This window comes from Dipodomys ordii, unplaced genomic scaffold (assembly GCF_000151885.1).
Source record: "Dipodomys ordii isolate 6190 unplaced genomic scaffold, Dord_2.0 Scaffold127, whole genome shotgun sequence".
Taxonomy (NCBI): domain Eukaryota; kingdom Metazoa; phylum Chordata; class Mammalia; order Rodentia; family Heteromyidae; genus Dipodomys; species Dipodomys ordii.
This window is the reverse complement of record NW_012267343.1, coordinates 1,764,880-1,789,491: the sequence shown is the minus strand read 5'-3', so window position 1 is coordinate 1,789,491 and position 24,612 is coordinate 1,764,880. Positions and strand designations below refer to the sequence as shown.

The window sequence follows — 24,612 nt, the reverse complement described above, 5'->3', positions numbered from 1 at the left end:
CTACCACTGATCTACATCCCAGCCCAAGGATGTACGTCAACATGTTTTCTTCTCAGATGTTGCTTTGTGACAAGAAATGATCTGAAACAAAATAGATGGTTAATGTATGAAATATTTAAAGATTTCCATGAAATGAGTTGATAAAAAATGATCTTTAGCCCGTTTATATATACATATGAGCGTATGTATGTCTAATTACTCCACCACAAAAATAAATGAAACAAATCTACAATAGGTACAAATTATATACATTTATTAATAATTTTAAATAACACTCTTGTATAAATTCTTTTATATATTCAAATCATACACAAATTTAGAAATGCATCATGAAGCCTAGAAGAGCATACGTATGAGACATGTTTTTTTTAATTTGTGTTAGAATTTTAGTGACATAAATATAAGTTTATTGTTTCAGAAACATTCCCTAATTGCTTGGGCTAAGTTTTAACTTCTTACAGAGTGCTTGTGCCTAGCATTAAAACTTGACTTTAAATCATTTAGCTTTTAGACTAACTTGAATCGGAAGCCCTGGGCTCCCACCCTAGGACTGCTGCTATAGTTAGTGCATGTACATTAGCAACAACAACACAAAAAGATTCCCAGCTGCCTTAGAAAAAGCATCATTCAAAACCACTGACATTTCAGTGATCATAACCTTCAACATTTGATATTATTTGATTTCTTTAGATGAATCAGTATGTTCTTCCTGCTTTTCCCCTTGGCATAGTCACTGGCTCAGGGTTCAAGAGAAAAATGCATTCACTTCCTATTACACTCCAGCACAAACCAAACCTATCTTAGCTCTTAAACTCTTTACTAGCAAGATCTTAACAGACCAAAAGGTCTTTTGTGGAGAAGGTCAGAAAGACTTTCTTAGCTCTAACAGGTCACACTGGTTTGCTTCTTACTCCTTTTAATATTTTGCCAGAGAACTTCCCTTGTGATGTGAAATTCAACGCCTACCTAACTTACCTCAAAATATAAATATCAGGGAATATTTATTGTAAGTCATGACAAGTTCACATGTATAAATATTATCACATGTATGGATATTATCCTACAATAGGTATAGAACCAAGGCAAATGATCTAACAACCTGTGTTCGATCAAAATCTAACAAGAGGAAGTATGGCTACTTTAGCTCTCTGATTCCAGAACAGCATAAGGGCTAAAAACTGGAGTCTGAATTCAGGGTCTTGTACTTAGTAGGAAGGTGTTCTACCACTTGAGCCATTTCTTCAGTCCAAGGGCTAAATATCTTGAAGGTACTCAGTTGACCAAAATGAACTAGTAGATCACTGAGTATTACTTAATAGTCACTTATCCTGGAAATACTGGGACTAGAGAACAGCCATATAATTTGAAGCTTATACAAATTCTGCTCCTCTTACCCCCACCCAATCTCTATCCTCTCATTCTATGTCTGCTCTGTTCTCTCATAAAACCCAGGTGTCCCTGGAAAAAGTAATTCATTAAGTCCATAGGACTTTGATACATATGAGGGTTTTTACTATTTTTTTTCTGTATAGCTGGAGAAATCCCATTAATAAAAAGAACCCTGGAAGGTAGAAAGTGGAGAGGGGAAGAGGGAGGTGAGGGAGTACAAAGACCTATTTAACGCTACCTAAAACATCTATCAGAAATACATAAGGGCTTACTAAAATGGGTTAATTAAAAATGCGTATGGGTTTATTAAAATGAATTAGTGAAGATAAAAGTATCATTTAATAGCAGTAACTGTCATTTCTTGATAAGATTCACGTGGGTATTTCTTTAAAAAAATGTATTTCTAACCCTTACAACTCTTCCAATATTAGGCTTTCTAGAGGACTGATGGGGTTCGGCTGCTGGATGCCATCTTTCAAGGGATAGCTTCAGAGGAATGAAAATTGTGCAGGGGATTTCATACCAGTTATCTCATCTGACTTCAAGGGTAGAGCAACTCAAGATTTATATTTAGAACAAAATTATTCCACAAGCAAAAAGCTGAAGTCATTAAGAAATATTATTTTAAACAAGTACAAAGGTCTTAGTTTTCCCACCATGGTGAAAAATTACGAATATGACCTAAGAGGCGAAGTTAAAGTTAGCAAGTACTTAAATATAAATGTTCTGTGTGATGTAACTTTAGCATTATCTTTTCAGGTTTGTTTCAAGGAACCTCTGCATAGTCAGAATCCTATTTTGGCTTTGGCTTTTGGATCCCAATAAACACTCCTCTGTCTTTATTGGGTTAACTTGTGTTTAACAAATGTTTATTTCCCATCATCCTCAATCCTGACCTTTTTTTTTTTTCCCCAGAGGGTGAGGTATTAGGGAGAAAGGCTATGCTACTTTGCATAATCCTTTAGAACAGTTTATACCACCTAAGCAGCAACTGTTGAGAAAGCAAGTTTCCCCCTGCTTGGAGGGATTAGCTCACCTTAGCAAAGCATAAACTGGACTTTGTTTTTTGTTTTGTATCATTAATAGTGGCTTTAGATAAGAATTCTCGTGTGTGTGTGTGTGTGTGTGTGTGTGTGTGTGTGTGTGTGTGTGTGTGTGTGTTTTCTCCTCATAATCTTTCATGGCTCTGTGACCCTGAATTGCACCTCATAGTTACATCCACAAAGGGGCCTCTTCCTCCCAGTCTTCTTGTGTTTATGGCTGGGCAATTTCTGCATTAGCACAGTCAAAAAGACTATAGGCTGCAAAACTGGGAGTCCAAATTTGAAGCCTAATATTGACACACATTGTGTGTCACAGAGCAACACATTTAGCCCTTTTGTGCCTCAGTCTTCTCAACTATAAAATGGGTAAAAATTACTTCCTCAGAGGAAACATAGAAGAAACTAAGGATGTACATAGAAAAGTGTTTTGTAAACTATAAAGGGCAATACACATGTTGATTTTTGTGTGTGTGATGCTGGGATTGAGCCTAGGGCCTCACACATGCAAGAGTTCTGTAGCACAGAGCTGTACCTCTAGCCCTTAAGGATTTTTAAAAATATAATGTAACACAATGTCTACTCTTGTGGACAATAGTCAAATATGCAGAATGCCTTCAAGTTAACTTGAAGCAGATTATCTGCCAACACATCCTCAAGGATATCATCTCCAAACTCTGGGAACAACTTGGGGGTGTCCTATAAGAAAGAGACCAAATTCTATTTGTTTGTTTGTTTCCCTGAGGAAGTTAGGTAAGCAGGCCAATTTGGATTCCTTGGGTCCAGTCTATACAATCTAGTAAGCAGTCTTTGCTCTTTTCCTGATCACTTCACAGCTTGTTGTTCCTCCTCTTAAATATATTGAATATCTATATTCAACTTCTGGCTACCTTTCTTGGTGTGCTTAATCTACATGTCAATATCGTAAAAGATGAGAGCAATAGCAATTGGTATCTGGGTGATGAAAACCTGCATCTGAAAGAAAGGACTAGCTATAAACAGCCAACTACAGAGCTACCCGCTCACCAGACAAGAAGCTGGAAAAACGGAAGCACTGAAGAAAATGGGACATCTCTCATGACAAATCAGTGATAGGGTATGTTCAAATGTAGGACATTAGTTATTTTGGGGTCTGGAAGGATAAAAATGTTTTACAGGCATGAAAACGTGTGATATGATGGCTTTTCTTTTGGAACTCAAATATTTCTATCTTTTGGAAGACTATCTTTTACATTCAGGAAAAATATTTTAATGAGGAATGTTTTACAGCAATCTATGTGAAACATTTAGAATGACTAGTGTATAGTTAGGTAACGGTTTTGGAGAATGAAGTCTGTGTCCTAGCTTAACAATTACTAACTTCAAAATCTATTGCTTGAATCTACAGTAAGTTAAAGAGCACATAGCTCTACTTTTAGGTTGAGAGAGGAAAGAAAAATTAGAAACATTCAACCTCTTATAAATTTCAACAAGGTCCAAAGAGGGACTAAAAATGACTGATGCTCACCAGAGTCCCAGCTCTAGCAATATTGCCACCTATTTTACAGTATTTTAGCCAACCCCCATATTTCCTTTTTACAACACCATTTAGCTGCTGTACAAATAAATTCTAGATGATAAAATATGACATGATTTTTTTACAAATAGATACAAATACAATGTTGACCAGATATGCTACATTAACTATGTACACCTTATTTTTCTAGAGACAGGAATAGTCCTTATTTTTAGAGAGGCAGGAATATTCCTTATTTTTAGATAACTTATCATTTACACTGAGCCCCTGAGGAGGACCATCAGCTTTCTGCTCCCTCAATGCTGCCTTCACCATCAGAAGCTTGTCCTGTGCTTTAATCTCACTACCCAGTGAGAATCCTAGGAGGAAAAAAAAAAAATCAAGCCCTAAAGATCATCTAGGGACCTTTCTGACCCTAGTCTAGATACAATCAAGATTGTTTATTATAATCCAGCCTAGACACCAGCTTTTCTTCCATTGTGTCTTTTAGCATGGTACAATGAATATAATCCCTGCTCCTCCTTTAAAAATAACATGTTCCAGGAATGGAGATGAAGTCTTGCAGCAGTCCATTTGCCCTCCACCCTGCTGTGAGATGAGTACCTCCAATGGTCTATCTGGAGATCCAAGTGGATTTGGGCTGCACTACGAGATTCAGCCTTTCCATACTCCCATGTGGTTTGATACAAAAATATACTTTACTTTAAGTCCTTAATGACATGAATCCTTCAGATCTTCATGGGAAACTAAGAGCAACAGATAGGTTAAGCACATTGCATTTGTACTTGACAAGTTCAGGTACACTATTTGCCTTTCTCAGCAAACTCTGCCCAGGCTTTGTCTGGCTCAGAGGGTGATGCTGCTTTAATAAGCACTGTGGTTTAAACAACCCAGGAGAACAGCTCTACCTCCTTAGGCTTTGTAGTTATGTATGGGTGTCGTCAGGGTCAGTTGCCCATTGGGAGCCACTTCATTGCCATCATCTTCCAACAATCCCGACACATCTGCATTGGGAATGCTGTCATGGTAGCTGCTGAAACTGATATTGTCTTCTTTCAGCTCGATGGTCCAAAAGGGGGCATTGAGCTTCCTGTTCTGGTACTCACGGTACATGTATACCGCCCCCACAAATCCCATCAGCAGCACCACCACAATGATGATGACTGTCAAAATGATGATGTTAAATTGGGTCCATGATACATCAGCTAAGGCTGAAGTGCTGTTTTCAGAGGAGCTTACTGAAAAGGTAGTCTGCAGGGTTGTGGGGGTAAAGGTAATATTTATAACAGGGGTGGGCACTGATGTGGTCAAAGAGGCATTGGAAACCAAAATGGTAGAACCTTCAGGTGTTGGAACAATAACTTCTGAAAATAAAAACAGAGAATGAAATGTAAAAGTCAAAATTATCTAGTTTTCAGAAACAACAAAAGAAATACACATGAGAGTGGAAGTTGATGTGGGATGTTGACATGGTATCCTGTGTTAAAGCAAGTTTAAAATAATTTTAAAAGAACTACAGTGGTAAGAATTGTGGTATGGAAAGCTAGCTTATTACACTTATAGCTGTCCAATATGCATAATATTTACACTGAAATCCTCAGAAAATTCCAGTGTTGGAGTTTTCCATTCTTCGTTACTCATGAAACCATACAAATTCTTGTAAGGATGATAAGTATGTCATTACTGAGTTTTAAATCACATGGTTAAAAGTGACAGGGATAGATGGAATTAAAATAAGTCTAACATGTCTAATAACATCTCAGTAAGGTAAAATTTTCCTCAAAGAAAGTACAGAAAAAACTGTATTTTAATTTAAGCATTCAAGGTTGATGTTAGCCAAGAGAGATAACAGCTTTCCTTTAATTCCATGAATACAAATCTTCCTTTGTGTAGATTACAGCTACTTTGTAATTAAGGTACTAACTTTATACTTCCAGTGACAGAATAGTTGGAGGGGGGTAGACCAAAGATTTTGGACTCTGTGTTGCTATAAATAAATTAATCTTTCTAAATCTCAGGTTCCTCATTCATTAATGTGAATAATAAAGTCTACCTTGAAGAGTTCTTAGAGAAGAAGGATCAGATTTAATGCTTGGTGTATATTAGGTACTCAATAAAATATTGTTGTTATAATTCATCATCATAGCCAGCCAACTCAATTTATCAGAAAAGAGGTAAAATTTATATTAAAGAACTAATAAAAATAATCACAGCCCTGTCTGCTGACAAGGCATACCTTGGTATGGACAAAGTAACCCAAATGGTAAAGAAATTGAGTGCCAGCATCTCTAGCTTGAGATAGGACTCAACCATTAAGGATAAGGATCACATGCTGACTGGTGGTCAACATGTGATTTGTGGGAGAGCAAGGACTCATTTTTCTGTGAACAAATACACCGAATATTCTTAATTTGGATTTTTAAAAAAACTTTTTTTGGGGGAAATGCCAATACTGAGGCTTGAAATCAGTGACTAGGTGCTGTCCCTTAGCTTTTTCTCTCAAGGCTATCATACTACCACTTGAGTCACAGCTTCATTTCTGTCTTTCTGATGATTAACTGAAGATAAGAGTCTCAGACTTTTATGACCTTTGTTAGCTTTGAACTGCGGTCCTCAGACCTCAGCCTCCTGAGTAGTTAAGTGTAGAAGAGTGAGCCACCAGCACCCAGCCCTACCGTGAATTTATAATCACAATTATTTCTAAATATTTCTTAACTTCCTTATAAGAATTCATGTAAATAACCTTTTTTTTAAAAAAAAATCAAAAGAAATGTTAATACTAATACTAACATATTCAAAGTAAGAACAGATGCTAGAATGAACTGTAGTTTACCAACTGGAATGTCTAGCAAGATTGTAGGTCCCATCTTGAGAAGACCTTTGATGATCACTGAAGGTGATGAGAATAAAGCAAGCAAAAGGTAAAAAGAAATGATAGTACTTTTAAATCATTAACATAAAAATTGATGAAGTTAAAATGTGAGAACCCTTGGTCTCACTGTCTCAATGACTTAGTCTTGGTCCTCAAATTTCTGGAGTTGACTTTCCAGTATTGGGAGAGAAGCAGAAAGAAAAGGAAACCTCTTCAGGCAATTATCTATGAAAATACATTTCCAGAAACTCCTCTGGTAGAATTGGAAGGTGTTAGAGAGCTAAACGCAGCTGTCCTGAAATTTTCAGTGCTAGCCCTTTGATAATAAATTTGCAATCTTGGGTAAAGTTTTACCTTTCTTAATGCAGTTTCTCTGGAGATCTCGAACATAACCTTCCAGGCAGTTCTCACACCAGAACCCAGTGGTGTTGTGAAGGCAGTTGATGCACTCACCACTCTCAGGCTTACAAATCTTTGGAGTTTTAATTGAATCCACATGGCCATGACACTGGCATGGCATACAGATGCTGTCGGAATTGTAATAGCCATTTCCACATGTATTGCAGTTCTTGCCTGTGTAACCATCTTTACACTGGACACATGTAGGTTCCAATTCATCCAATTCTAAAAGAAAGAGAGCACCAAAATAATTTAGTAAAGTCTCAAACCACAATTAAAAATGTAAAACACGTCCTAGTCCTTAAACCGATTTATAAACTCTCTTCTGTTAAGAGACATGAAATTAAAAGACATGAAATTTAACTAATAATTTATAGCTTATGTTCTAATTTTCAGGCATATAGGAATGATAAGGTTGGCCAGAGAAACTATTTAGGTAGAAGGCAAGATATATATGTGTGTGTGTAAGCATATATATATATGCTTACACCAGGAGTCAGAATAATTATGATGGGTTGATAATTGCATAACCTTTTTATTCCTTCATTTTCAGACATGACTAATTGTATAAAACAATGCTTTAACAAAATTTCCCTTTCCCCCTCTCCTACTTACATGTTGATACTCTTGGTCTCCTTCATTCTCACTCTGCTCAGTCTCCAGAGATTAGCTTATCCACCCACACGATCAACAATTCCAAAATGTGCATTGCTAGTCCATTTCACTATATTAAATTTCAAATTATATACTGTCTATATATGTGAATCCAATTTTAAACAACAGAAACAGCTGTCCTTTCCTCAGTCCTGTCCTCCCCTTCAGTGTTCCCTATGTTTCAGTGAATGGTTCTAACATCTAGCCAAAAACTTAAGAGTCATCTCTCAATCCTCTTTCTCCCACCTCCACTTCTTCTCCCCCCCCCCATTTTGCAGTACTAGGGTTTGAACTCAGAGCCTTGCATTTGCTAGGCTTGCTAGGTAATTGCTCTACCACTAAGCCACACCTCCAGCCCTCCTTTCCCTCCCTCCACTTCTAAGAACTTAGCAATTCATATCAATCATACTTCATTAAGATCTTTCCACTACAGATCTCCCTCCGTCTTACTATAGTGATCTTAGTTTTTGCTTTCATCGTTTCTCATCTACAACACTGACAACACTGCCTCATAGGTCTCTTCCTAATAGGTCTGCATTGCACCCCTATGATCTTCACAGTAAATCTGAGCATAGTGCTTTTCTAGAGACAGCTCTTCAAATCTTAATGTCTTCAGGATTAAGTGAAAATTAAACAGAATTTTCAGTAGCCTTCATAATCGAACCCTTACTGACCTCTTCCAACTCTTCTCCCTTCACCTCACATTCCACCACCCGCTACGGTGCAAGCACATAAATGGCTTAAGTGTCCTCCCAAAGATTGCCTGCATTCTTCTGAGTTTTTGTTCATACTTCTTCCTCTTCTAGGAATATTCTCCTGCCTCCCTATCCCCAGTTGAACTTGATAAATCAGACAATAGGAATTAATTTAGATACCATTTGCTTCTCAGAAGCACAAAAGTTTGTGCTTTATTCCCCATTTGGGTTAGGGTTATTCTATGCTTACCTGTAACACATAATTCTAATTGTAATTACCTGAGTACTGTCTTTCCTACTATACTATGACCTATTTATTTTCTCCATCTTTATCGCTAATGATTAGTATAGTGCCAGATAAACAGTATATGCTCAATAAATGTCTGCTAAGTGAATAATTTCATCATATATAGTGGGAACCAACCCATAGTTATTTGCTCCTTTAAAAAATTTTCATATGATTTTGAGATTCTCAATGAGATTTTATAAGTGTTTTTAATGGCAAAAACCATAATTTTATTCACCAAGTTTACTAGTTCCTTTCTTATAATCTCCAATTATAAAATCTGAACAATCTTGTTTTCTGAACACATAATTATTACAAAAGAAATAATTTACATGGGTCATGAAACTTGTAGCAATTCAACACATCTTTGATGGTCTTTATAAAATAATGAATCCTTGTTGTCTATTTTACTATTATTTTAACAACTTTGAAATATAATTCACCTCATATACATCGAAATATGTGTCAATGGTGGTTTTTTAATATACTCATAGAATTTATATCTGATAAAGAATTTCAACTTACCATTTTTGATTGTAGTTGATAGTGTGATCTCAAGTAACTTACTGAACACTGAACCTCAGTTTTCCATATTCCAAATAAAGGGTTTAAGCCAGAAATACTTAAGTTGTCTCTAGCAACTTATGACAACTGAATAAGTTCATAACCCATGCAAATGCTGACATACAGAAAATACTTAACAAGAGGCTTATATTTCTGTTCTCAAGGAACTTACACATTATAATGGTATAGAATTATAGAATTCTGGAGTTCAACTACTACAGTAGTAATAATTATTTGGAAAAATCCTGATGAAATAGATTGAAGGTCTGAAATCAAGATTTGTCAAAGGCTTTTATGTCTATCAAATTCAGACTCATTGGTGTTTGTGAAATGGCATTCAAAATCCCTGTTTCATTTTTTCTCCCTCATTAGAAATAACTTTGTTTTCCTGGTTTTTTTGTTTGTTTGTTTGTTTTTTGGGTCCGGTTGTGGGGCCTGAACTCTGGGCCTGGGCGCTGTCCCTCAGCTATTCAGCTCAAGGCTAGTGCTCTACCACTTGAGCTACAGTGCCACTTCCAGCTTTTTTCTTTTTGCTTATGTGGTGCTGAGGAATCGAACCCAGGGCCTCAGGCATGCAAGGCAAGCACTCTACCACTGAGCCACCTTCCCAGCCCCTGTTTTCCTGTTTTTTGCTTGAACTCAGTGCCTAGGCGCTGTCCCTGAACTAGTTTGCTCAAGACTAGCATTTTACCATCTAAGTCACAGCTCCATTTCCTGCTATTTGGTGATTAATCAGAGATGAGAGTCTCATAGACTTTCCTGCCTGGGTTGTCTTCGAACCACAATCCCCAGATCTTAGCCTCCCAAGTAGCTAGAATTATAGGTGTGAGCCACTGCCACCTGGTGACTTTGTGTTTTTGATAAGACTTTAAAAATCAGACTATTTTAACATTTCTGTTTCTTTGCTCTTATTGATTTTTTACCTAAAAAAAATTCTTCCTTTTGTCCCCCACTAAATTCTGACTCTCATCACAGGACTATTACCTCCTCTCGATAATCCCCCAGGCTGGAAGAGTGTTCCCTCATGGAGCATCCACAATGCATAGACCCATCACACTGTGGTGCACTAATCTGTATTTTTCTGCATCAGAAATGGTTAATTCTGAAAGGGTCAAATATCTGAATCAGTGGGGTACCTTTTACCCCTTATCCTGCAGTGTAAGCGCGATGTATTTTAGACCACTTACATACTGACCAAACTGTACTTGTCAGATCCCTATTCAGCCTTTGGCTTTGATCTCCCACTCACCGATACATAGACACACTGTTAGATGTTCAATTCCTCAGTCTTCAAGGCCCAGTTTGTATGTTACCTGCTTTATGACGACTTTTCTATACTTTCCAGTAGGAAATTATCCTTCTTCCCTCAAGCTCTCACAGCTCCAGTTCTAACCATGTTCTACCCTGAGTATTGTTATCTCCCTTTCTATTCATTCAACATATGGGAATAGGAATAAAATCATTAAATATACAGACATGGTCTCTGCCCTTGTGGAATCTGCAGTCATTGGAAAGGGCAGATGAGAACAAGGATTTCAAGCATATATTTTTTTTTCCAGTTGGTCATGGGGCTTGCACTCTGAGCCTAAGCTGTCCCTCAGCTCTTCAGCTCAAGGTTAGCACTCTACCTCTTGAACCACAGTACCACTTCCAGTTTTCTAGTGTTTTATTAGAGAGAAGAGTCTACGGACTTTCCTGCCCAGGCTGGCTTTGAACCGTGTGAGCCACCAGTGCCAGCCATATTTGTTTTATAGGCATCTTCTTCAAGAAAGTTTATCAAGTTTATTCAGAAATCCTTTATAAGTCAAATATCTTAAATCAGGTCCTATGATCAAAACAAACAATACTCTAGATGAGTATTGGAGTCAGAGACTCCAAAGTTCTTATTTAAATTCCTATGAAATTCTAAAATCTTAAACTGCTTAATACAATTAATGTGTTCCAAAACTAGAATTTTGATACTGTGGATATAGATTGAAATATTAATTTTCCATATTATTATTTGAAATATTAATATTTCCATATTCTGACTCTAGATAGTCCTTCTAATATCCTAAGTAATTAGCAAAGAGCTACATATATAGTGATAAATAATATGTTATCTAAAGTATCACTTCTTTTATGAAAAATTTCATAACACACAATCCCAGGTAGAAGAGAACATTCTTCTTTTGTATTCTATTATGCCATATAAGTATATTTGCTACTTTTACTTTTTTTTTGGTCCGTTGTAGGGCCTGAACTCTGAGCCTTGGCGCTGTCCCTCAGCTCTTCAGCTCAAGGCTAGTACTCTACCACTTGAGCTACAGCGCCAGCATTTTCTGCTTCTATGGTGCTGAGGAATTGAACCCAGGGCTTCATTGCATACAAGGCAAGCACTCTACCACTGAGCCACCTTCCCAGACCCCATTTGCTACTCTTAATATGTGCTTTTTGTGTTTTCTACTAGTTTGTGTCTTATTTTGCCCCATAAATACATTTGCTATATTCAATGCTTTATTTATGTATTTTTCTCTATGTTACACTGCAGATTCCTTTGTTTTTTACTTTTATTTCCTTTGGTAGCACAATGCTCAATTATTATTTGTGAAATAAATAAAAATTTCATTAATTTTTTAACTTTTTTTTTTTTTTTGCCAGTCCTAGGGCTGGAACTCAGGGCCTGGGCACTGTCCCTGAGCTTCATTTGCTCAAGGCTAGCACTCTACCACTTGAGCCACAGTGCCACTTCTGGCTTTTTCTGTTTATGTGGTACTGAGGAATTGAACCCAGGGCTTCATGCATGCTAGGCAAGCACTCTACCACTAGGCCACATTCCCAGCCCAAAATTTCATTAATTTTGGAAAGAGGGACATACTAGTTCTCCTCATCAGGGATGGCAGCCAAGATGGTCTCAAATGCTCCCTGCCTCCTGTCATTCGTACCTGATGGAGTCCACTCCCACACTCAATAGGATAAGCATGTGCGACTATGGGGTATTATGAAACCTCTATGATTTCAGAGACTTGATTACAAAATACATTGCAGTTTCTCTCTCATTCTCTCTCGGATTATTCATTTGCAGAAGAAGCCAGCTACTATGTTGGAAAGACATGTATGTACCTGGATGAAGAGGTCCACATAGCAAGTAATAGCCTTTTGGCTCCATCAAGCTGTGTAAGTAAACCATCTTAAAAGCAGATTTCTAAGCCAGGCTCCAGTGGCTCACGTCTGTAATCCTAGCTACTCAGGAGGCTGAGATCTGAGGATCGTGGTTCAAAGCCAGCCTGGGCAGGAAAAGTCCGTGAAACTCTTATCTCCAATAAACCACCAGAAAACCGGAAGTGGTGCTGTAGCTCAAGCGGTAGAGCACTCACCTTGAGGTGAAGAGCTGAAGGACACTGCTCAGGCCCAGAGTTCAAGCCCCACGACCAACCAAAAAAAGGCAGATTTCTACAGTCCCAATTAAGCCTTCAGACTACTGAGTACAGCTCTGGCTATTCTTTTGGCTGATTACAACTGCATGAGAAATCCCATCCAATATGAACAATAAAACATATTAAATCATTAAAATGTAAAACTTTTTACCTGCAAAGGACTTAAGGAAGTAAAAAGTCAAGCCATACAACCGAAGCAGATATTTACAAATCATAGTTTTATAAGCTTTCTAAAGTTTTTAATTTTTTTTTGTTGTTGTTGGTTGTGGAGCTTGAACTCTGAGCTTGGGTGCTGTCCTTGAGCTCTTCAGCTCAAGGCGAGTGCTCTACCACTTGAGCCACAGTGCCACTTCCAGTTTTCTGGTGGTTAATTGCAGATAAGAGTCTCACAGATTTTCCTGCCCAGGATGGCTTTGAACCCTCAGACAATTTAGAATCCTCAGACAAATAAGTAAAAATAAGAATATAAAATGGTGTACTCATTTTGGAAAGTAGTTTGACAGTTCCTTGCAGAGTTAAGCAGACAGTGGGTATATATAACCCAGCTATTCCACTCCTAGGGTACACTCAAGAGAAATGAATACATTTATATGTGTAGAACTGTGAACACAAACGCTTAGAGAAACATTATTTATAATAGCTAGTAAGTGAAAACAACTGTAATGTCCATCAACTGACAAATGAATAGAAAAAAATTTGTATTCAGAGAGTGGAATATTATTTGACAATTAAGAGATGAAGTATTGATATATATTACAACAGAGTTGAACTTTGAAAATTCTACACCATATGAAAGAAGCTGGATACATGGACTATATATGACTCTATTTATATAAAATGTTCAGGATAGGCAAATCCATATGTAGGCAAATCCATATAGAGGTTACTTAAAGCTGACTTGGGATGGGAGTGACTGCAAATGGTTTCAGAGTTGTGTTTTGTGTTTGGTTATTGTTGTTGTTTGATGGGGAGAGGTAATGCAAGTAAATGTTTCAAAAATCACTGCAAGAACTGTTGTACAATATTGTGATTATATACAAAAACACTGAATTATTCATTTAACTGAATTTTATGCATATTTTAAAAGGAGTCAGAAAAGAGAAGAAAGATCTCAAATTGGGACTATCCATTTAGGTTGCTCTTAAATTCCTAACAGAAAAAGAAAGATATAATACTTTATTGTTTTAAGCTGTTACATTTTAAGATAATTGGGTATGCAGCAATTGATAACTAATTGTTATCAATTAAACAGGAGTTACCTGTATTTGTGAGATTATTAAACAGACACAACCAGTAAATATTATTAGGTGCCTTTGAAAAAGTAGCTAGTGAATGTTACCATGAAACTGGTAAGCAAAAATTGTTCAGTTTTGAAGTTCCTGTTTTTAACTTATAGTGTTGGCTATAGAAATTTTAAATCTCAGCTGGGTGCAGGTGGCTCACGCCTGTAATCCTAGCTACTCAGGAGACTGAGATCTGAGGATTGTGGTTCAAAGCTAGCCCATAAAGGAATGTCCATGAGACTCTTATCTCCGATTAACCACCAAAAAACTGGAAGTGGTGCTGTGGCTCAGGTGGTAGAAGGCTAGCCTTGAGCTGAAGAGCTCAGGGACAGAGTCAGACCCAGAGTTTAAGAACCACGACTGACCTCCCTTTCTCCCCCCCCCAAAAAAAAAGGGAAAGAAAAGAAATTTTAAGTCTTTCTTTGCATATATATTTGGGCTAGATGGTAAATTTCTAGAAAGGAAAATGTTTTCTGACTTCATAAGTTACTTTCACATATAACATCCAGAACTCAATTTGTCAATAAAATTCATAACTACCAATGAAGGTTTCACAGACTTTCCCTGCTCTGAAATGAAGATTTAGAGAAAGGCCTTACTTATTGTGCAATTGCCTGTAGATGTCACTGCTGAACAAGGGCAGCGAAGACATCCTTTAGTGACATCAGGACTCTGGTAAAATCCTTCTTTGCATTCTTCACAGTGATCCCCTTTGCTATTTTTCTGGCAGTTTAAACAAGCACCTAAAAGAAAAAAATTATTTTTTAAGGTTAAAATTTGCCCTGAAAGCATGGTAACTTTTGAAATTCATGGCTGAAACAAAAAGAACATAAGAATTACCAGAATAAGGAAAAGTAGTAAGGATGGGATGGTATTTAGTTTCTACTGCACCACAATTTTATGCTTTCCACATCTGTAAATTCGATGTCCCCTTCGGGGAAGGTGAAGAACATGGTTAGAATCATACTATGCCCTTGTTACTTGGTGACTATAGTATAAAACAGGCAAATTATGTAAAACTAAAAATAAAATAACCTCCATATCAATTAATAGAAGCATATACTGTGATATTTTCATAGCTTTGGTTCTGTATTTAAACAAATAAACTAAAAATATTAAACCAGCAATGGCTGAAACACATAATGCAGAAGTATCAAGGAAAAATGCTTAAGTTTTTAAATTAAAAAAATACTAGCCAGGTACCAGTGGCTCAATGCCTGTAATCCTAGCTACTCAGGAGGCTGAGATCTGAGGATTGTGGTTTGAAGCCGCCTGGACAGGAAAATCTATGAGACTCATCTCCAATTAATCTCAGAAAAAGCCAGAAGTGGTGCTGTGTCTCAAGTTGTAGAGTGTTAGAGCAACAGAAGCGGGACAGCGCCCAGGCCCTGAGTTTAGGACCCAGGACTGGCAAAAAAAAAAAAAAAAAAAGAAGTAAGTAATACTAGGCAAATGGATACAGATTACAATTAAACAGGGACTGAAAGGCTATAGGAGAACTCTATGGCCTGCTTTTCTCTGTAGAGGAAGGAAGAAAAAAATTGGACTAGGGAAGAATACAAAAAAGTCTCCAATCTTATTTGAAACTTTCTATTTCAAATATGTAAGCACATACACATATCTATAAACACAGAGCAAAATTCCAAGGTGTTAATATTTATTAATTTTAGATGTAAGTCCACGAGTATTTGCTATAATATTCTTTATAAGTCTTTCTATTTAAAGTTAAAAATAAAAGTAAAAAACAACAAAGAAAGTGAAAAGGAAGAAGCAAATTTCTGGTTAATAATAATATTCTGTCTCAATCCTCTGTCACTTAGGGTACTCAACAGACTCCAAAGGAACAGAACACATGAAGAGGGGACTGCAAAGGTGTAGTACAGCTCACATTCTTTGTTTTGGAGGCCCCAGAGATTCAAGGACACTTAGAACTACTATTACATAGGCAAGTAAGTAAACTCTAAAGAAACTAGGAAGATACTGAAATTTTATAAAATGAGCTAAGAATAGCTTAAACCCTCTTATTTGTTTCTTTCCCTTATTAGTGAAATGTTACCAAAAAAGGGGAAGGGACAGTGAGATGGTGATATAAAATAGTCTAACAAATGAAGAAAGATTTGAAAAACCAAAATAATGAACATACTATTTTTATGTTAAATTTCAATTCTTAATTGGACTAGGGAGGAATACAAAAAGGTATCCAACCTTATTTGAAACTTTCTATTTCAAATATGTAAGCACATACACATATCTATAAACACAGAGCAAAATTCCAAGGTGTTAATACTTATTAATTTTAGATGTAAGTCCATGAGTATTTGCTATAATATTCTTTATAGGTCTTTCTATTTAAAATTTCAAAATAAAAAACAACAAAGAAAGTGAAAAGGAAGAAGCAAAATCTCCCAAACTTCATGAACTTATTAATAAAGACATCTTTTCAATATTTTAGCTTGTATCCTGCTTCTTTCACATTCTCATGTACTTATATAAGTAATTCTTGAAAATATTTTAATGATAATATATTAATAGTTACTATTTACTGATTGCTTAAGATAGCAGGGGACTTACTGTATTATACGTTAAAAGTATTGCATTTAATCTTTTCAACAACCTATTAGACAGTTACTGTTATTACCCAAAATTTATATATAAAGAAACAGATTAAGTAACTTTCCCAAGATAAAGAGTTGATTTCTAGCTGGGTGCTGGTGGCTTACACCTGTAATCCTAGGTATTCAGGAGATTGAGATCTGAGATTAAGATTCTAAGACAGCTGGGGCAGGAACGTCTGTGAGACTCTTATCTCCATTTAACCACCAGAAAACTGGAGGTGGTACTATAGCTTTTGCTTTGAACAAAAGAGCTCAGGGACAGTGCCTAGGCCCTGAGTTCAAGGCCTGTGGCTGAAAAAAAAGAAAAGAAAGAAAATAAAAAAGATCTGATTTCTATGTTACTAGCCATATAATAATACTTAGATGTGATTAACTTAATTCCATATTTTTATAAAATTGGGTATATAATTGTTTAGAATTATTGCTAATTATTACTTTGGTGAGCATTTTTTAATATATTTTTGGTGAGCATTTTTAACATAAAGGGTTTTTTGTTTTTTGTTGTTTTTTGCTTATGTGGTGCTGAGGAATCGAACCCACAGCCTCATGCATGCAAGGCAAGCGCTCTACCACTGAGCCACCTTCCCAGCCCCTAACAAAGTTTTTTTATGAACTTAGAATTATTTCTTCAGAATAGGCCCCTGAAAAGAAAATTACTGGATTAAAGAAGTATTTTTAAGATGTCTGATATTATTAAATTGTTTTCAATATTTTTACCAATAAATTTACCACAAAAAGGGTAGTTTAAAAATCTAATTCAATCTAAAAAGTTACAGAAAAAGACCAGAAGTGGGCAAGAATAGACTGTGGAAACCTCGTGAGTGGCCACCAGGGGGCAATCATACCACAGCACTTTCAGAAAAGAAAATCTAATTTCATTTGAAGAAAAGGGAAAGATTGTATATAAAACTTGTGATTTTAAAAATGACGCATTTGTACTCTTTCCTATTGGATTATAGTTCCATATATTTCCAAACAAAGAAACTATTTATTTCTCTCATTATTAGCTGATTTCAGAAATCATAACCATATAAAGGATTTCTTTTGATTTACATTATCGCCAGAGAAAGCACTGCTTGGCATTTACTTAACAGTAAAAAAGAGCTACCTCATTGCTGCAAGGAAAAATAAAAAGAACCTTCAATGTACATGACTTTTTGGTGCTGTAAAAGTTGTGGGAAGTAATTGGAATAGATTCAGGATAATAAAACATTTCCCTGGGTACTCAACATGTAACCTAACCTTTGTTTTGCATGATTTCCCACTCATTTGTTCCTTTATTTGACAGTGGACGAGTAATTACCCTAGGCCAAGATCATTGCTAAAGACTGTATATTGAAAACTGAGACTTTTTATGTCCTCTTGGTACTTCACATGGAGTGAGCCATGTGTAATTCATAACCAAAAAAATACATAATTATAAATTTTGATAGATACTATGAAAATATGGGTGCATGGAAGAACATAAAACAGAGGTGTTTTCATTGAGTGTGGAACATCAGGAAATACTTTCTAATGAGGTAACCTTTAATTAAAGGCCTGAAAGAAGAACATGAGTTAATAAGGCAAAGGGGCCCCATGGGGTAGAGGTAAAATAAAAAGACCATTATAGTCAGAGCAAAGATCATGTATTAGAACCCTGAGGCGAGGGAACATAGCTTGTTTTAGAAACAGAAGCCAGTGTGCCTGGCTTCACAGATAGTAAAGAAAAAGAATAGTATACAATATACCTGACAAGTAGGCAGGGACCAAATTACATAAAAGAAAAATGCAATTTCTGCAAAATCAGCTTCTCTGTATTTGCTTCACTATATAAAGAATAGGCTTGAGCCTAAGTCCCAATCCACATTGGTTGATTTTTCTAAATATTCTGCTACTCTTTTCCCATAAAATCACTTAGGAGATTTTTACTTGTTATAGTAATGTGCCATAATTTTTTAAAAACAGTATTTAAGTATTTAAGTGGCTTTTTAAGGAAAACTGAAGATCAGAAGACTGTCTTTAGTTTTTGATAGTTTAATTTTTCCAAAATGTGATTTTCTTTTCTTTTTTAAAAAATACTGCTTTGAGTTTTTTCAGCTTTATGAACCTGTGAGTTGATGATTTTCATTGGTTTGGAAAACTCCTAGTCATTATCTCTTTCCTCTTTGTCTGAGTCTCTTATTACATTTTTGTTAGTTTTTTTGGGTTTTTTTTGGCAGTGTCCCACATGTCTTTCCTGCTTTGTTCTTTCCATTTTATTTTTTCTAAATGCTTTAGTCTGGATATCCTAATTGCATTGTATTTGGTTCTACTAACTTGTTTCACTGTGTTCAATCTGTTTTTAAGCCTACCCAATGGGTTATTAATTTCTAGTATTATATTTTTTAGTCTAGATTGTCCATTGGGTTCTTTTTTAATAGAGTACAATCCTCTAATGAAATGTTACCTCTCTTTTTGTCCAATTGGTCTGACTTGCCTCTATTCTCTTGTTTTTTTTGGCAGTAAGAGAGTTTGAACTCAGGGCTTCATGCTTGGCAGGCTGAACAATGCCTCCAGCTCTTTGTTTGGCACTGGTCATTTGGAGATAGACTCTCACTTTTTCCCGCCAGGCATGTGCCCACAATCCTCTTGTTTTACTCTTCCCAACAAAGCTTGGACAACAGGCCTGTGCCACCATAATGAACTTTAGCTGGGGTAACAGATGTGTGCAATCATGCTCAGCTCTTGGTTGAAAAAGGATCTCTTGAACTCTTTGCCCTGGCTGGCCTCAAAACATGATTCTCCTAATCTCAGCCTCCTGAATGAGACACTATATCTAGATGGCCTCCGTTTTCTTAATATATTGATTTAATAAATCTTAATAAGTCTTTAAAAAATTTATTGATTGTTATTAACAAGGTGATATACAAAGGGATTAGTTACACAAGCCAGGTAATGAGTACATTTCCTTTTGTACAGTGTCTTCTGTTCCTTCATTCGCTTTCTCTCTCTTAGTCCCTCTCTCCCATCTCCATCCATGAGTTATATTGTTCACTTTCATGGAGTTCTCTTAGTAAGTCTTTGTATTCTGGCTCTAACATGTACATTACCTGTGATTCTGCTTCCAATGTTTACATTTTCTCTTTTTACTGATTATGTTTTCCCATCTATGCATTCCCTTTGAATTTTTTAATCTTATGACAGACATTGTATAAGAAGGGTCTCTCTTTTCCTCTGCAAGGTAGATATAATGAAGAATTACCTCAGTTCAATCAGAAATTGAGGTAAACTGAAAATGGATTGCAATTTTAGTATTTGTCAGTTCACCTATGGTTCATCCCTATTTTTTGGTTATAGCCCTTTTGCCTCCTCAATCCTAAAAAATCTGAGTGATTAGCACTGGCCACCGTGGCTTTTGTTTGGATTCCACTTCATGTAGCCTCAGAGCCTGGCATTGTCTTAAGAGAGATGGCTGTATGTTGTAGTCCTTTTTAACAGGATCCTGTCTTCTCAGCCAAAAACTGTGATTTCTCTCTACATTTCTGACTTACCTTCATCTCCTGCATAGTCAGCTAATGGCCTGAGTATGGGTGTTGTGTTTAAGGTCTCTCTAGTTTCCAACCATTGTGAAAACTCCAAGATTTCCAAAAGCTTTTCTTGTACCTCTTTCCTCAAAAAGAATTCCTTTGTGCAGGCCAAGTCTATGCCTAGAGTCAACAGAAATCCTCTAGAGAGGCTGCCTGAGGTAGTCCACCTTGATTTGACTGTGGCCAGCTTAACACATAACTTCACGGGACTGGTAAATGGAGCTTTACAACTGGAACTTGGCACCCTCAGTATCAGGAATGTACATTCTGGCTTTAATAAAAGCTATTTTTGTCACCATGTTAGCCCCCTCCTCTGACCCACGATGAGAAAATTCACTCATCTTGTTGCTGCCCTTCACTATACTTCCAGTAAACCTCCAATAAATTGTACTCTGTTCGAGGCTGGATCTATCTGACTCTTTCTTTGGCCTCATGACATCTTACAATCAGTTCTTTTACCCTGGATTTCCAGAACATCTGGTGATAATAAGTTTACTTAGGAAGAGTTCTCTAAAATTTCTCTGAAATTTTAGTTCAGAGAGTTCTTTCTTCCAAGGCTCTCCAACCATTATGACTTGAAATTTATGTATTGTCTTCATGTTGTTATAAAAGGAATGTGGCTTATTGTGTCCTATGACATTTAATTTAGAAGAGAAAGCCCCTTTTAGACTATTTGAGAAGAATCAATGTATAGTGAAAGCCCTCAATGAAAATAACAACAGAATATGGCAAATTAAGGAAAGTATGTACCTGTAAGAGCATCACAGCTGGCAGACCGATTATTGCAATGGCAGGGCAAGCAGCCATTCTTACTAAACCCATAATATCCATCTTGGCATCTGTTACACGTAGAGCCGGTGATACCCACTCTGCACTGGCAATTTCCAGAACTGTAAATAAAGGCAAAGCCAATGAACAAAAGTAAATCATTTTGAAAGTTTCATTGCCTAACATCTCACATAGATTATCTTAATGTACAGTGAGGAATTCCAACTAGATTCTAGATTCTAGTTTAAGTTAAATTGGAACTTTAATGAGATATTCATGACTAAATAATCCAGCTTGTATTTTTCAATCTTATGCCAGACATGGTATATTATATTCATAATAACATGGTATTAATACTTTAATATTAATCACTGGTGATCACTTTTTGATCTTCTATATTTGTATAGTTAATATATAAGAGGATATACAAAGAACAGAAATGTTCAATGTAAAATCTTTGTTTACAATGTACTGGGGGCATAAAACTTGTACCACTGCTATATTTCATTGCTTAATTATCCCACAGTTCTATTGGCATTCATTCCACTCTGGAAAAAAGAAGAAACACCAACTAGTCATCACCCAACTTTTAGCTGAGTAATATAAACAGTAAGATCTTAATGAATGTGTCATCTTGTGTCCATTTTGATGCTCACAAGTTGATATAATTCTCTACATGAGGCCAAGGACACCCAGCTGGAGTAAAAGGTTTCTTTACATGCTAATTATGTACCTCAAGATTTAGATTTTATCTGGATAGATTTTGGTACCAGTCATATTGGTAAGAGACAACTGAACATAAAACTCTTTATAGAATAATTTCCTTAGAGATTCAGCTTCTAATAATAAGCCCCCATGGATTTGTTAGTCTTAGTTCATGAACCAAGCTAAAATTGCTAATACTTACATAGCTTTAATGCATAACAGTTAAAACCATCCCTACTGCCTTCTATATTCCTATTTCTATGTTTAAAATGGAGGTTATAAGTTAATTGGAACTTTGGATAGAATTTTGAAAAAAAATGGAAGTACAACACATAGTCTACATGTGTATTCTACTTGTAGCATCCAAACCTAAGGACTGTTTTTAAATATATTTTTTAAATTTTGACAATTAAAGATGTGTCTATTTACTATTCCTTGAGTTAAATAATGAGTTTTATCTTCTACATTTAAAAAAGTCTACTTCAAGTAGTTAAACTTGAACTGTACTTCTCTCCTCCACTGTCCTACTTCTCTGTAATCTCAAGAAATTTTAAAAATGAATTTTAAAAAACAGCTTTACATGAAAATTCTTACATGAGCTAGGCTCATGTAAGCCATGGTCCCAAACCCTTGTAAAGAATCACCTATCAAATCTGGATTCCTATTAAAAACTGCCTAGTGTGTCAAGTTATGCAATTTCTTAGGAAACAAATAATTTTACAGAGAATGTAAAGTGAGCTATCTAAAAGCAAGAATGATATAATAATGATTAGTAGTAAGAAAGAAACAAAGGACTCCATATATTGAGGGCCTATGTCACTACATATACCTCATTTCTGATTTTCAAGATAAACTTACTAGGTAAAGGTCATAATCCTTGATGTACTACTGAGATAATAAAGGTATTGAACACAATAATAAGCCATAACATAGCCAATGGCCCCAAAGTAGTTACTAGCCCTATGAGGAGGCTTGACCTTCAGAATTATTTTCTGGGCACTCAAAAGACTGATGCAATCAGCAGTCTTTCTCCCTGGAGAATCTGTTCCTTAGTGACTTATTTTTTAAAAACAATCTAAGAGTAAATTATGAATCTTGATCAAGCTGTTAACTAAGGTTAGATAGCATGCTTCACGTTTCCTAGAAGGAATTTAAAGTAATAGAATAAGAAGTACTTTTCTCTCTTAAAAACAAAAACCAAAACAAATAAACAAAAACAAACAGAGAGTGAGAAAGAGCACAAAGTAGGAAAGTTTGGTTGTGAGGTTGCACCAGGAGTGCTTTTTTTTTTAAATTTTATTTGTGAACATATTGTACAGAGAAGTTACAATTACATGGGCAGGATAATGCATACATTTCTTACCAAGCATTGCAGCCTCCTCCTTTGTTTACCCTTCACATCCCTTCCCAGCCTCCTCCCCCCATCCTCCCTCCCTCTCCCCCCCAAGTGCTTTTCTATCATGTTACTCATGGCCCATGGCCAATGTCGGCATGCATAAGAATTAAATCACTCTGCAAACATAGAGCATGCCTGTGTGACTTCTTTTATAGAATAAAGCCTTTACAACATCCCCTTTCATGGCTCCCTCCGTTAAAGACCTTTGAATGCTTTCTGAAGCAAAGGTCAATGATATAAATTAAAAAAAAAAAAGACTATTAACAGAACACATGCTTATCCATAAATCTGAAATGAAAGAATCAAGCAGTCACAGATTCATATTTGGAGAATAAGGGCACAGAACTAGATTTTCTTTTTGAGAATTAAAACAGTACTTTTAAGAAATTTTAAAAATGAATTTTAAAAAGAAACAGCTTTCCATGAAAATTCTTAGGGCTTTACTCAAATAAAACCTACTGTAGAAAATAAAGAAAGCCAGGCTCATGTATTCCAATAATCACCTATCAAATTCTGTATCACCTATCAAACTCTGGATTCCTAACATTTTTTGGACAGGTCCATGGTGTTTTCTTGGTGGCATCTAGGAGCAGAACTAAAATTTTAATACAATCAGAAATCTATACTTCTAATAAAAGCTAACAAAAATTTTAAGATATAATTTGTTGAGCTGTGTCACTTCTTAAGAATTTGAGTTTCTAGTAAAGTATATACTGCAGAGAATTACACAAAGAAAAAGAATTATTCATAAAAAGTATAACTTAAGTGATATTAACAAGTATATACTAAATATTTCTTAAATTATATCAGATGATTTTTTAAATTATCTTTAAGTAGTTATACAAAGGACTTGCCATTCAACAAAGAGGTTGAAATTTTTTTATAATATCAATTCTTTCTTTCTTTCTTTTTATCAGTAGTGGGGCCTGAACTCCGCCTGGGCACTGTCCCTCAGCTCTTCAGCTCAAGGCTAGTGCTCTACCACTTGAGCCATAGTACCACTTCCGGCTTTTTCTGCTTATATGGTGTTGAGAAATTGAACCCAGGGCGTCATGCATGCAAGCAAGCACTCTACCACTGAGCCACCTTCCCAGCCCTATAATACCAATTCATATAGAACTTACACATTTATGTGTGTGTAAGATTAATAAATATTGTAAGATTTAACACCTAAAACCTTTATTTATTGGGGCTGAGGAAACAGTTTTATAGTAAAGTATACTAACTTGTATAAGGCCCTAGGTTCAATCCTCAGCAACAAAAACTAAACACACACACACACACACACACACACACACACACACAAAACTATGATTTCTCCAAACATATGCAAACAAGTAATTTATTGTCTAACATAAATAGTTTTCATTTTTCAAAAGGAAATTCAAAGGTATCATTTCAAAATACAGCAGTTGTTTATGTCACAAAAAATTTTGTCAAATAGGGGCTAGGAAGGTGGCTCAGTG

At 36.0% G+C, this 24,612-nt stretch overlaps 1 protein-coding gene across 1 annotated transcript in view; it reads right to left on the bottom strand.

Moving 5' to 3' along the window:
- Nucleotides 1–231: 231 nt before the first annotated feature.
- Megf9 (multiple EGF-like-domains 9) overlaps nt 232–24,612 on the bottom strand; it is a 92,740-nt gene continuing 68,359 nt past the window's right edge. Inside the window, exons 4-7 of the mRNA XM_013030107.1 lie at nt 21,028–21,167; nt 14,714–14,857; nt 7,172–7,441; nt 232–5,309 (exon numbers count right to left, since the gene is read on the bottom strand). Coding sequence (XP_012885561.1) covers nt 4,858–5,309; nt 7,172–7,441; nt 14,714–14,857; nt 21,028–21,167 — 1,006 coding nt within the window. The 3' untranslated portion in view covers nt 232–4,857. The remainder of the gene's footprint in view (nt 5,310–7,171; nt 7,442–14,713; nt 14,858–21,027; nt 21,168–24,612) is intronic.